The sequence below is a fragment of the Brienomyrus brachyistius genome, unplaced genomic scaffold (genome assembly GCF_023856365.1).
Source record: "Brienomyrus brachyistius isolate T26 unplaced genomic scaffold, BBRACH_0.4 scaffold53, whole genome shotgun sequence".
Taxonomy (NCBI): domain Eukaryota; kingdom Metazoa; phylum Chordata; class Actinopteri; order Osteoglossiformes; family Mormyridae; genus Brienomyrus; species Brienomyrus brachyistius.
In genome coordinates this window covers 1,542,072-1,556,187 of record NW_026042328.1, presented here as the reverse complement: position 1 = coordinate 1,556,187, position 14,116 = coordinate 1,542,072, and the positions used below count along the sequence as shown (strand labels likewise).

The 14,116-nt window shown below is 43.1% G+C and overlaps 1 protein-coding gene across 2 annotated transcripts in view; it reads right to left on the bottom strand.

The window, feature by feature from the left end:
• LOC125723978 (TGF-beta receptor type-1-like) overlaps nucleotides 1-9,692 on the bottom strand; it is a 36,031-nt gene extending 26,339 nt beyond the window's left edge. The window contains exon 1 of one of the 2 annotated variants that reach the window (XM_049000795.1): nucleotides 9,534-9,692. In XM_049000795.1, the coding sequence (XP_048856752.1) occupies nucleotides 9,534-9,603 (70 nt within the window). In that variant the 5' untranslated portion in view covers nucleotides 9,604-9,692. The remainder of the gene's footprint in view (nucleotides 1-9,533) is intronic. The other variant, XM_049000796.1, reaches the window with a different exon arrangement.
• Between the last annotated feature and the right edge of the window lie 4,424 nt (nucleotides 9,693-14,116).

The following is a 14,116-nucleotide window of genomic DNA, read 5'->3' as shown; positions in this document are numbered from 1 at the left end:
AGTCATGGAATGGTTTCATGAACCTAAATTTGTCTCTACCTGAGATGGGCTGGTGCAAAGATTTAAATCTGGGGAAGTGATGTGGTACATGTTCTTAAGTACTTGTTTGTAGAGCTGCATTTCCTTGTTCAACCATTCAGGTTCCTGTATTTTGTAAATTCCTCGTGTTTTAACATGTTTTAATACACTTTCTTTCTAGATATATATTTTAAAATCTTGGTTGTTCATTTAGAATGGGAATGACAAACAGAATATTGCTTTCAAATAGTATCATTTTTATATTCACGAATGAAACATCAGCATAAAGTATCCAAATCCATAGTTGGGAAGGCATTTATGAGATACACATGGATCAAGGAATTTACATTCTTGTATTTTCTTACATTTAATATATTTGAAACGCAACAAACTGGAAGAACTGAGGAGGCGTACTAAGTAGGTCTGCTCTCTTCGGTATGTATTTTCAAATATGTATTTTCTTACATATTTGAAAGTCCGAACAATCAAAATTTGTAAAAAAAAAAATTAAAAAATCCCTCCCCCCTACCCACCCCCTCCAAAAAAAAAGGATGAGAACCAATTTTTTTTTAAGTGGCCTTAAGTTTAGATGTGCAAAATTAACATAAAAGAAAAATACTGCTCATATAAGCATTTACTGCAAAATTATCTGAAAATTAGCATTTTTGGCACAAGTACTGATGTTCGTCATAAAAATTCCAGACATGAAGGGGAGAGCCAAAAAAAAAAAAAACTGTACATGCCCCCCGACTGATACACAGCATATACTGGTCAGCACTGATGAGCTTCCGAACTTCATTTCCCTGCTTATTACCCTCCAGTTAAATCATAAGCCTTCAGATTCACACCGGGATCCTGCTCCTCCTCTGGGCTAATGCAGCCAGCTTACCATCTGTACCCTACATCACTAATGTGTAAGCTATGCATGGATAATGTTAGTACACATCAATTCACCGATCCATTTCTTTAAAGGCTAGGATAAGAGAAAGAGAAATTCTTTTGATGCGTATTTAGTAACTAACAGGCCCAAAGAAGCCATTAATAAACAAAGCAACCCTCTGAATAGCATAGCTAAGTAAAAAAAAAAATCTCCTCATTGGCAGAAGTTTGCACAAGAAGCACTTGAAAGATTCCGAGAAGCCAGACTTCAGGTGGTCTGAAAGTGCATCGTGGGTAAACACCAGACTCAAAGTCAGGGAGCAAATCTGAGCATTTAAAACAGGCCAGCAGCACACGTCACTGTACCTTCTCTTTCAGGTCATCACTGAGACCCCACAGCTTACAGTGGAGCCCCTGCTCACGGCAATAGCGCTGCACTGGACAGGGGGCACCGCATGTACCTATGCACGCCAAGGAAACTGCGGCAAGCACACATGTAAATTTCAAATCCCAGTCACAGATGGGATGTGACCAGTCTCTCAAGAGAAATGAACATGAGGCCTAATTCTATACTTTCTATGTCCAGCCGCTGCCAAAAAATAGTAAATATTTCGTCAAATTTTAGTGCACATTAATAAGACATTATTTTGATTTTTAAAAATTAAGTGGGAAATTCACTTTGTAAGGTCTAGTCCATGTCATTCACCAGGTAAAAATGATCAATAAACTGTATAGAATCTACACGTATAATGACCCAGGAAACCACAGAGCTGTGTAAGAAAACAGCACATGGGGGGTGTGGGGTGGGGGACCATACAGCAAGGGGCAGGCAAACAGGACAGGGTACCGGTGGCACTTTGCCTAAAAGCCAGGTTTAGGTAAAGAGCCCTTAAACAGCAATGGTGGGTCTGTAACCCCCCCGAGCCGAAGCCACACCTATTCATCAAGAGATGAGCCATGATCAGGACATTCGGCAAAAGCGGCAAAGTGACTCTAGCCGTCTCCAGCTAGAAAGCCGATGTACAAGGAAATGGCTCAGTAATAATGATAGAACAGAAACACATGCAAAGTCTTATCAGAATTAGAGAATCAGAAATGAGGCTGGTGCTATTTTGCAAGGTGACACAATGTCTGGAGAGGGACCTGGGAACAAGTGATCTCAGGCACGCAGGAAGTTCAGTCTGTCCTTCGTGGGGCATGAGGTGTGTGTCGTACTGGAGCCGTCAATTAGGCGGGACTGCACTTAAAGCGTCTCCCCGAAAGGCCAGCTAACATAATCCACTAATTATCCTGCCTAAATACCTTCTAAATAGCATTGCAGAACTGCAACACACACTTTAGGAAACCTTAAATACAACATGATGGCTTAAAAGGTCCAATTATATATATATATATAACACAATTTCAAATGTGTATGCAACAGTTTAACAAACTCAAAAAAATAATAAAAGGAAAACAAATAAAATTTCTTGCAGTCAAATCAGGACATTTCACAACATTTAAAAACTACTTTGAGAAAAGCAAGCTGCAGCCATGCATAATGAACAAACAGTTTTATTCTTGTCAGTAATAATTAGTTTAAACACCAGAGACAGTAACTGAGCTTAGTGCTGCAATCATGGTGATGCAATGTTTCTGCTGGGATATCGGAATGAATGCCTCATGCAGCAATAGTGCACAGCCACACCTTTTAGTGGTGACAGAAGGAGAATCCTATTCACCAAAACCTTATCAAAGGAAATGCACTGGACAGGAAAGGTACAATGCGGAAGCATTGCAGGAAAAACCAGGACACGCACACGTCAATGACAAAAAAAAATAAGGCACTGAAAATTATGAAATTGCAGCACGTTTCAGCTAATCCTTGCTTCTGGGTTGAGCATCCTTTACATCATCCGAGTTACTGCAAGTACCGCTGAAGCCAAGCGGAAAGCGCCGAGTACCTCCACGGAGACCCTACGCCTTCAGCGAAAACAGAGCGTCTGCCCAGATACTGTTTCCCTATTACCTTCTGCATATTGCTACAGCTTTCCCCTTCACAGACCATCAAGAAACAATTCATTGCTTTAGCGTTTAGAAGGGAGGAGGAATAAAAAGAATCACCACACTTGTGTCTCGATTTTTAATCAGATTGGAAACCAAATGTTTCCGTTTCTACTCTGGAATTTAAGGGTTCATGGTTACAGTATTAAAATTCTGTCAAAATTCAATTGACATTCAGCATTTCCACATAATTATGGTACCACTGGAAAACAATGATATATATGTAATACCTCTTTTGCTCAAGTGTGTGATATCAGACACGATATTCTGGAACAGGTCCCCAAGTCCTTTGTTGCAGGCTCAGTGTATGGATAAGTACAGGCACTGGCTTCACTGCCCATCTCTCTCCCAGATAATGGAAATTACAGGTGCCGGGACCTGCCGAATTGCATAAGGTAAGAAATACCTAAAAACGCTATAAGAAAAATGTTCAGGCATATACCTTGAATATAACGATAAATTGGCTCAACAAAAGCAGGGGCGACAAATTACACATCATCCTCTGAGAAATGTTTTTTATTATATATATATATATATATATATATATATATATATATATATATATATATATATATATATATATATATATATATATATATATATATATATATATATATATATATATATATTGTTAGCACCTTTGGGTTTTGAAAAAAAAAAACACTGCACAAATGTTTGTCTATTTTATTATTAGTAATTACAACATAGGCGGATGACAGACCAAACTCACAAGACTTCCTCCTCGATGTCACAGAGCAAGTATTTTGTTAAATTACACAGGTAGGAATCAGAACTGGCAGCAGTACTGATCCCCTTCAACAGAACTGCAGAGTAACTTACTGAAGCAAGAGAAGCGCATTTAAAATTGCACTCTGCACAATTGTGTACAATAATTTAATTGTGGTGTGATTGTTGGTGGCAGCATCTCAGAAACTGAAACCCTCCTGAGAATTGCAAGTACCAATGTCTATAAATGTATAGACAATGGTACAATAGAGAAACACATCCAGTCAGGGGCAGGGCTGTTGTTGATAAAAATTTGTTAATGAAACGGCCCAGAGGAGAATGGCCAGAGTCAGCTAATAGGAGAGCAAAAAAAGTGCAAAAATAACAGTGAAATACAACAGTGGTGTGCAGAAAAGCATCTCCGAATACTGACATACAAATACTCTGGGAACAAAAGGGGATTCCACATTATACTAATGTAGGGATACCTAATAACATGGCCATTGAATGCATACTGAAGCTCCCAAGCTAGCCACCTGACCTTTTACAGAAGAAATTACCTATAAATTTAGTAAAACATTTTGGAAAAATTGCAAAAAAATTCTGAAATTCACTGGTAACACAGGAAATGTCGAGTGTCCTCCTTCTCGTGCGGTGGAGCTCACCGAGAAAGCCCCTCACTGCCATCACCGCCAAGGCCGCAGCTGCAGCCTGCCTGCTTCCTGTAGGTACATGGCAGGTCAGTCTCTGGGTCCCCATTCTCAGTAACTGCTAAAGCCCCTCACTGCCATAACCACCAAGGCCGCAGCTGCAGCCTGCCTGCTTCCTGTAGGTACATGGCAGGTCAGTCTCTGGGTCCCCATTCTCAGTAACTGCTAAAGCCCCTCACTGCCATCACCACCAAGGCCGTGGCTGCAGCCTGCCTGCTTCCTGTAGGTACATGGCAGATCAGTCTCTGGGTCCCCATCCTCAGTAACTGCTAAAGCCCCTCACTGCCATCACCGCCAAGGCCGCAGCTGCAGCCTGACTGCTTCCTGTAGGTACATGGCAGGTCAGTCTCTGGGTCCCCATCCTCAGTAACTGCTAAAGCCCCTCACTGCCATCACCGCCAAGGCGCAGCTGCAGATCAGTCTCTGGGTCCCCATTCTCAGTAACTGCTAAAGCCCCTCACTGCCATCACCACCAAGGCCGTGGCTGCAGCCTGCCTGCTTGCTTCCTGTAGGTACATGGCAGATCAGTCTCTGGGTCCCCATCCTCAGTAACTGCTAAAGCCCCTCACTGCCATCACCACCAAGGCCGTGGCTGCAGCCTGACTGCTTCCTGTAGGTACATGGCAGGTCAGTCTCTGGGTCCCCATTCTCAGTAACTGCTAAAGCCCCTCACTGCCATCACCACCAAGGCCGTGGCTGCAGCCTGCCTGCTTCCTGTAGGTACATGGCAGATCAGTCTCTGGGTCCCCATCCTCAGTAACTGCTAAAGCCCCTCACTGCCATCACCGCCAAGGCCGTAGCTGCAGCCTGACTGCTTCCTGTAGGTACATGGCAGATCAGTCTCTGGGTCCCCATCCTCAGTAACTGCTAAAGCCCCTCACTGCCATCACCACCAAGGCCGTGGCTGCAGCCTGACTGCTTCCTGTAGGTACATGGCAGGTCAGTCTCTGGGTCCCCATTCTCAGTAACTGCTAAAGCCCCTCACTGCCATCACCACCAAGGCCGTGGCTGCAGCCTGCCTGCTTCCTGTAGGTACATGGCAGATCAGTCTCTGGGTCCCCATCCTCAGTAACTGCTAAAGCCCCTCACTGCCATCACCGCCAAGGCCGTAGCTGCAGCCTGACTGCTTCCTGTAGGTACATGGCAGATCAGTCTCTGGGTCCCCATCCTCAGTAACTGCTAAAGCCCCTCACTGCCATCACCGCCAAGGCGCAGCTGCAGATCAGTCTCTGGGTCTCCATTCTCAGTAACTGCTAAAGCCCCTCACTGCCATCACCACCAAGGCCGTGGCTGCAGCCTGACTGCTTCCTGTAGGTACATGGCAGATCAGTCTCTGGGTCCCCATTCTCAGTAACTGCTAAAGCCCCTCACTGCCATCACCACCAAGGCCGTGGCTGCAGCCTGCCTGCTTGCTTCCTGTAGGCACATGGCAGATCAGTTTCTGGGTCCCCATCCTCAGTAACTGCTAAAGCCCCTCACTGCCATCACCGCCAAGGTGCGGCTGCAGATCAGTCTCTGGGTCCCCATCCTCAGTAACTGCTAAAGCAGTGACTTCCAGGTCCATAAACCACATCCACCTGCTGGGAAACAGTCTGATTGCATTTCAGGAACTCAGTTGTACAGCAGGTTTGACTATTTGTTGCTTATGCAAGGAAATAAATAAATAAAACTAGAGATGCACCGATCGATTGGCCAGGGACCGGAATCGACCAATGTTCAGCGTGCTTGGCCCGGACCGGAGACCAGCTGGTCAGTCTCGTGCATTTCCAATACCAAACCGGTCTTTTTCAGGCATGCGCCACAGGTCATACACACAGCAGTGCAGGCAACAACCTCACAGGCACCTGCACGCTCACAGCCACATGATAAAATGTCATTAGCAAGCAAGTTCTTCATTGTAAATGAAGACGACATGAAAACTGCAATTTGTAATATATGTAAAGCTAAAGTAAACTGTGAGGGAAGCAAGAAGAAAACGTGGTGAAACGTCGGAAGGTGAACTTTAAAATGATCGTTAACCATATACAAGGTAATCTTGAGAATGAATAATCATTAAAAGTGCAGAGCTAGCCAAGGTTTATTCCTATGAGAGTAAAAACAGTTCAGTGAAACTTTAAGCCACTGCGCTATAACGTCCAAACAGTATGAAGGTATGAAAAAGGCTGATCTTACAATACTTACACCGCTAGTAAGTTAGATTATGTGCATAACATGTGATGCTGGTATCAATATTAACTTGCACCTATTATTATTTGGAAGAGCATATTAGACTTCACTTTTTTGGAGGATTGCAAGCTGTGGACTTTAACACGAGTAAAAAAAGAAAAAGGTCAAATGTGTTATCTGGTGAGTTTAAACAAACTGGAAAATGATATAAGTAACTGTCTTGTTATTTAAATCTGTTGCTCTTGTTTGGTAAAGTAAAATATGTCGGGTAAAGTTGGGCACACAGCAGCTCATTTCGAGTTAGTTGTTATTTGCACCCCTTTCCAGTCACAGAGCACAGAGAAGACCTGGTAACTCAGTCCAGGTTGGGGGAAATTGCTAAACTTTACAATTTCTTATATTATGAAAATAAAATTTTGCATGAAAGCTGATTTTTGTTTCTATATGCTGTCAATTATAGTTCTTAGAAAGAAAATCAGAATCGGTTGGTCACAACTGCAAAAAATAAAAAAATAAAAAATCAGAAAGAGCAAAAACAGCAACGGGTGCATCTCTAAATAAAATGTAATAAATAACAATGACAATAATAATAATAATAATAATAATAATAATAATAATAATAATAATAATACCATACAGCCAAAACGAAACCCATTCAAATAATTCAGTTGCAGTGGGAAAAATACACCATAACGGCAAAAATGCTGAAAAAATAAACTTGACAGCGAATGTGTATTTTTTATTTTTTCTGTAACACAACTACATCACCTCTTACAGAAATGAAGAGGGAACAGACTTCCAGAATGAACCTGCCCCTGGACTCTGAAAAAGCGTGGATCAAAAATGTCTCTCCTCACCACCATAGAGCTGGGGACCGGACTCATCAACACTCACTCTTCATAGCACAGGCCATTAATGTTTAATGCTGCTTACTGGCTGTCACTGCATAGCAAAGACATGACTTTGACTAAATAGCAGGTTTGTCAGCGGGAAGATGCACAGGGCAGTGAATGACATGAGGATGTTGGAGAAACAAGTGTTTGCAAAATTCCTGGCTCCTGTAAAAGGCAACAGCACACACACACTGGGCATTCAGCCTGGGTTAAGTGAGAGAAAGTTAACATTCTGGTCAAGAGGATTCAACTGTTCACTGGTGAAGTGAAAATGTAACCTGAATGTCACACCTGTGTCAGGAACTGAACCAAAAGATTTCCACAATGTAACAATACCCATGTGTGCACAGGTAATGTTTGCATTTCAGAAGCGCGTACCGTTATTTATGTTTTATTTATCAGTTCCCGCAGGGAAACGGTGTACGTGTTTCTGGGCATACTAAAGCAAACAAAGACGGGAACGAGAACATCCATCAAAACAGCGGAAAGGGCGCGCATCCCAGCCGTTTGGTAGAGAGACGCCAGAGTACACGGTACAGGATCTGAATTCCATCGCATTGTGATGCTGATTATCCGACTCGCGTAAGGAACCACTAACGCGACAAGAACGATTCTTTGACATGTACTAATTTACACTGTTATTTATACATAACGGAATATATTATTTTCTTTCACTATATAAAAACCAGCGTGGCGATAACGTAAGCACTCGCATGGTGAAACTGTCTGCACCCAGAGAGGCTGTATTGAAATGTCAACATAGCAGAACAAACTGCCATATGCCCCGCGATCATGTGCCCGTGCAATTCCAAACTGTGAAGGTGTAACACGAGTGAAAATTACACATGGAGCTGGTCGTCACAGCGTCGTTTCCTCGCCAGCCCGGCCACAGCGTGCCAGCCGCGGGGAGCAAATGGACGGAAAACGCTGCGGCCAGCAATGATTACAGGCGGTACGAGATGGGCGTGTGACGGTCCGGAGGCAAGCACAGGGCTTTCCGAACGGCTCTGACCCAGTAAGACCACCATCGGAAGTTGATTTAAAACGGTTTGTTAGCATATAATTTAAGTAGTAATAAAAATGACCGTCTCGATGCTCACTCGGTGACGCCAATACACTAACGATCACGTCCTTCAACAAGTATCCGAGAAGACAAAGGCGCTGCGTGCACAATAACAGTCCGCTTCACTCATCGCACATCTATCCACCCGTTTGTTTAACTAGTACCCCGTGTTGAAAACTAGAAATCAGTGCAAGGTTATACAAACTGACAACCTCGCGGTAACTACATATCCATCGAAACTGGACATGCACATGCGTTTGACAACAGGCGACGTGCGAGTCAGGTTAACATGCTGGAATGTCATCTGGAAACTGAAGGCAAAGGATTTGCTTTCAATAGAGCGACCATCGGTGTCAGACATTTGTATCACTGTTGGATTGTTTGTATAGTTAGTGGCACAGACCCCCCCACCCGGTTCCCCGCTGCACCACCGCACGGGAAACACACACACACACACACACACACACACACACACACACACACACACACACACACACACACACACACAGGCCGCTGACCGTACGGGCTCACACTCATCCGCACTCCCGCTATAACACCGTCCGCCGCGGCCACGTCCTGACTATACGCCCGGTCCGATTCGTCCCAGTCACGCAGGAAAGCCTCGGGGCAACTTGGCAGTGCGCGGCTGCGGCGGGGCTCCGCTCGTCGTGGCGGGGGCGCCCAGGCACCGCTGGGATGGAAACCAGTTAGGCGACTTTGGAGCTGGCTCTAATCTCGGACCAGCCGCGCCAAAGCCTAATTAAGCTGTAGTGACTTTCCGTTTTTTTCCCTCCCCACCGCTCTCGTTTTCTCCTCCTCGGGAGCTCGCAAGTCACATAAGACTAACGATTCCTGACGGTGCGGCTCGAGTTCGCTCGCTCTCTGACCTGCGCCATCTTTGAAAACAGTCTTTAGGCAGCGAGTCTTGAAAACAGCAACGTAAAAAGAGGGGGGAGGGAGCCCTAGACTCAAAACCAAACTTTAAAAACCGATTCAAAGTGCAAAAGCCTTAACGGCGCCTGAGCGTATGCCTACCTTCGGCTTGTCGTAATCCCGTCCCTGAAAGCAGGACTAATAACACCAGACAAACAGAAAGTGAGTCCATCGCGGCTCTAAGTTACTCCAGACTCGCGAGCCAGCAGGCTGCCTCTCTAAAAGAACTTCTCCAGTCTTCGCTCGAGGAAAAAAACAAACATCTGATTGGCTGGCGCCGCTGTCACGCCACGCCCAGCTCGCGCGGAGTAGTCTCCTCGCTCACGGCGCGCCACAAACGCCCGTGACGAGCGCAGGTCCGGGCTGCGGCGGCGGCGGCTGCGACCGAGCAGCACGCCAGTGGGAAATGGCGAGATTAATACATCGGAAGTCAGGGCCAGATGCCAGTGTCACGGACATCTTGCTTTGTATGTGAGCCAAAGTCTGATCATTTGCGGTTACTTTGCAAGTGCATTCAGTTTCGAGATACACATGCGCAGGCAGACTGACAGTGTCTCAAGTCGTTTGTTCTGTATCTTAATTACTTACTGATTGGTTATTTGGTTTATTATAGTAAGAGTTTCCGCTTATGTAAACCAAGTCTATGAAGGTAACGACGCGGGCTCCTTACTATTGTATATAATATTAATAGTTTTTGTAACATTGACGGTATTAGTAATATTTGATCATGATTTAAATTTTGCATGTGAATTTGTGTCTAGAATTATTTTCTATAATCCAGCGGTGCTATTCTTTCGCAATAACAAATTTCAAAATCACGTTTCATGCCTGCGCAATCTTCACAATCTATAGCTGAAACGTAAACAATGGCAGAAATGCGGGCATACCTATGTACAATGTCAACATCTTTGAAAATAATTTATGACATTTAAGTGTGTCGAGCGATTTTTTTGTACAAATTTATGCGCATTTACATTCTATTAATAAGTAAGAAAATCACTGGCGTCAGTTTTTTTCCAACATAAATTTGGCTATCAAGTGATAGCAAACAAAATTACAAGAAGAAAAAGATGAAAACAGACTAGAAATCGGAGGGGAAAAACTTTATATGTATTTATTCTTTCACTATGGCGTCCTAAAATATAAGACAGAAAAAACATTGAAGTGAAACATAAGGAGTATCTTGTCAAATACAATTTAGTACGAAAGAACTGAAATTTGCTACATCCACGAAATATTTATAACATTGGGGATATAGTGGGAATCGTTTAATTATACAAAACCAAAACTCTCAAGACTAATGTCTATAGATGAACTCACATGGGAAGTTTATTTTAATATAGTAGGGGCTTAATATAATACATATTTAAAAGCGTATATTAGGTTAACAGTTAATTTATTTGTAATGATACCGTGAAAACAAATGACAGTGAAAGACGAAATGAATAAGTGCCAGAGCGTGCGGCACGCGCCCCTTCGACGCCTGTGGGCAGATTACCGTAAAGCACCTTTTGTTTGGCTTTGCTTGTCGCCTTCGCAAAAGCATTTCCTACTAATGTTTTGAAATACAGCTCCTGAACCAATTAGAGACAATTTTAAAATAGTGTTTATAGGAGCTTATAAAGCGTAAATATAATCCTCGGTGAATTATGAGCCTCCCTTCGCTCTATGAATAATGTAACGTTTTGTAAATTGCTTTCTCGTGATTTGTTCGTTCCTTCACCTACACAAATAACTGAACGCTATCTGTCTAACATATGCTTAAAAATGTAGTTTGTTTACATCTTCTTTGTCGACTGACCTTGAAGTTCAATAACCCAGAGGACGAAAAATTAGCTGATTTTTATATTTGGCATAATAACCACTCTCTACAGCCATATACAGTGTTAGGCAAGCATGTTTATTGTAACATTACATTTTTTATTGCTAATAATAAATAGAAGAAAAACATGCAGCAGTGTATTCCCCCCATCAAGTCTAATATTTTTTGCCATGAAATTCAACATTTATGCAATCTATTACTTCCTTTAAAAGCTGGTTACAAGCACAATATTTGACAGAATTCGATGTAGAAACTAACATAAATACATCTGCCTGTTTATGGCTTCAGGCCTGAACTTCAGTTGCCTGGCGTGACACCAGTTATTAAATTAAGATAAAATCTTGCAAGAACAGTTATGACACAGAATAACTAATGCAACATGTACCACAATCCTGAACTTAATCCAGGAACTATATGAGTACCTTGTCATGTCTAAACAGTGGTGGTGAATGCAGATGTAACTAGCTGTTAAGAATTAAGACTGTCATTTGTGTGTATGGTTATAAGATCTGTCAGCATGAACTGTACAGGAGGGATATGGATGGACACCTTATTCCTGCACTCCTGCTGCACATCTCCACTCCCCACTAGTCCACACCAGCACACGCTGGACCAGTCTGTGGGCGGAGACGGGTGCCTGGCCATTGTCCGGTCCCGGTCCGGAAGTCTGCTGGTCTTACCGCTGGTCATGTACGCACTGCAGGAAAGCTCCCCAAAGACTCAATCGGTGTGGAAGGCTGCGTTCAGGGTTTTGCAACGTTGTTTGTGTGATTGTCAAGTGAACTGTGACCCCCCCCCCCTGCAAACAGGCAGGCGGGCACCAGTGGGGGTGCAGCTGACTGCTCTATCTGCCATCCGCTTCTGCTTTGTGTGACTGTGTCTGAATCTGTTTCACTCTGGGATCTGGTCCCTGCAGGAGAAGGTGGGGGGGGGGGGAGCGAAGGCTGGGCAGGGGTTCCGGGAAAGTCTTTGTCTCTAAGAATACCTCAAGATGTATAATTTGATTTAATTTTATCAAATGATATGCAGCTTTCGCCACAGTGCTTTCCGTTAATGAAAGAATATTATCTGCAAACAGCCAAATTAATTTGTCGCCACACAAGACAGGTGGCAAGAGAAACATGACACACAAATGCTGTGGCAGACTTTTTGGGAATCGCTTCACCTTTCATGCCATTGAGTTAATGTTTTATTTATAAACACACAAATTTTACAAGTAAAAATGGATACGTACATACACAAGTGATATCAGTAAAAATGTATATGTATATACACAAGTGATATCAGTAAAAATGTATATGTATATACACAAGTGATATCTGTAAAAATGGATACGTACATACACAAATATCAGTAAAAATGTATATGCATATGTATATACACAAATGGTATCAGTAAAAATGTATATGTATATACGCAAATGATATCAGTAAAAATGTATATGTATATACGCAATTGATATCAGTAAAAATGTATATGCATATACACAAATGGTATCAGTAAAAATGTATATACGCCAATGATATCAGTTAAAATGTATATGCATATGTATATACACAAATGATATCAGTAAAATGTATATGTATATATGCAAATATCAGTAAAAATGTATATGTATATATGCAAATGATATCAGTAAAAATGTATATGTATATACACAAGTGATATCAGTAAAAATGGATACGTACATACACAAGTGATATCAGTAAAAATGTATACATACATACACAAATGATATCAGTAAAAATGTATATGTATATACGCAAGTGATATCAGTAAAAATGTATATGTATATGTTTAAATGTATACATACACGCACAGGCACCAGTTTACTTTGCGTGAATTAAGCTGAAACATGAAGACTTTGGCAAAGAGCAGTGAACTGCAAGTGGTCCGGGGTTATAGAAACAAACTGCAGTACATAATTAATCTTAGATGCCACCAAATATTTGTAAAGTTTCTCTGCCTGTAAAGTCTCATTTATGGCTTTCGGTTGCTTTGTTTTTGAGGAATATTGCAGGATGCTGCATTTCACTGTTAATTATATGAAAATAAAACTACAAGCCCTGTCATCATTTTCTGCCATTCAGCATGTAACACAAATTGTCCATTTTTTTATTCTTTAAAATCTTTCCAAGTTCCCCTTTTAAAATGGATCCTTTGTTGTACCGTGCTGCAGCAAAACTGGTCTTGATGTTCCTGACATGCATCACGTCCTGCCACTATTTTTAGCATGTCATCAGAACCTGTCACATCAATTCCATTATCCTGGTAAGCACCGGAAGCCTTTTATGCCAGGATGCACCGGCATAGCGGGAGGAACCGGCCGCAGCCGCTGTGCATCCAGGGGTGCGTGTGAAACACACAGTCTATGATTCCATGGGTCATGTGGCAAACGACAGCCTTAACTGCTAGTACACGGCTAACACGCTAAACCGAATGCTACTGCTCCGAGCGAGGCAGGCTGTTTGGAATACAAGTCTGTTTAGTTAACAGTAATCATCTGAAAGCTGCAGCTACCAGCACAGTCATGGTTTATTTTGTGGTAAAATATTCTGTGTCATAAGTGGCAGTTTGTCCTGGACAGAAACTCGGACACAACAGTCTATGATCAAGGGGAGTTGAAGCGCTAGGGACAGTTGTGAGCAGGAGTGAGAGGCAGGGGTCAGCGGCAGGAGTGAGAGGCAGGGGTCAGCGGCAGGAGTGAGAGGCAGGGGTCAGCGGCAGGAGTGAGAGGCAGGGGTGAGCGGCAGGAGTGAGAGGCAGGGGTCAGCGGCATGAGTGAGAGGCAGGGATCGGCGGCAGGAGTGAGAGGCAGGGGTGGGCGGCAGGAGTGAGAGGCAGGGGTGGGCGGCAGGAGTGA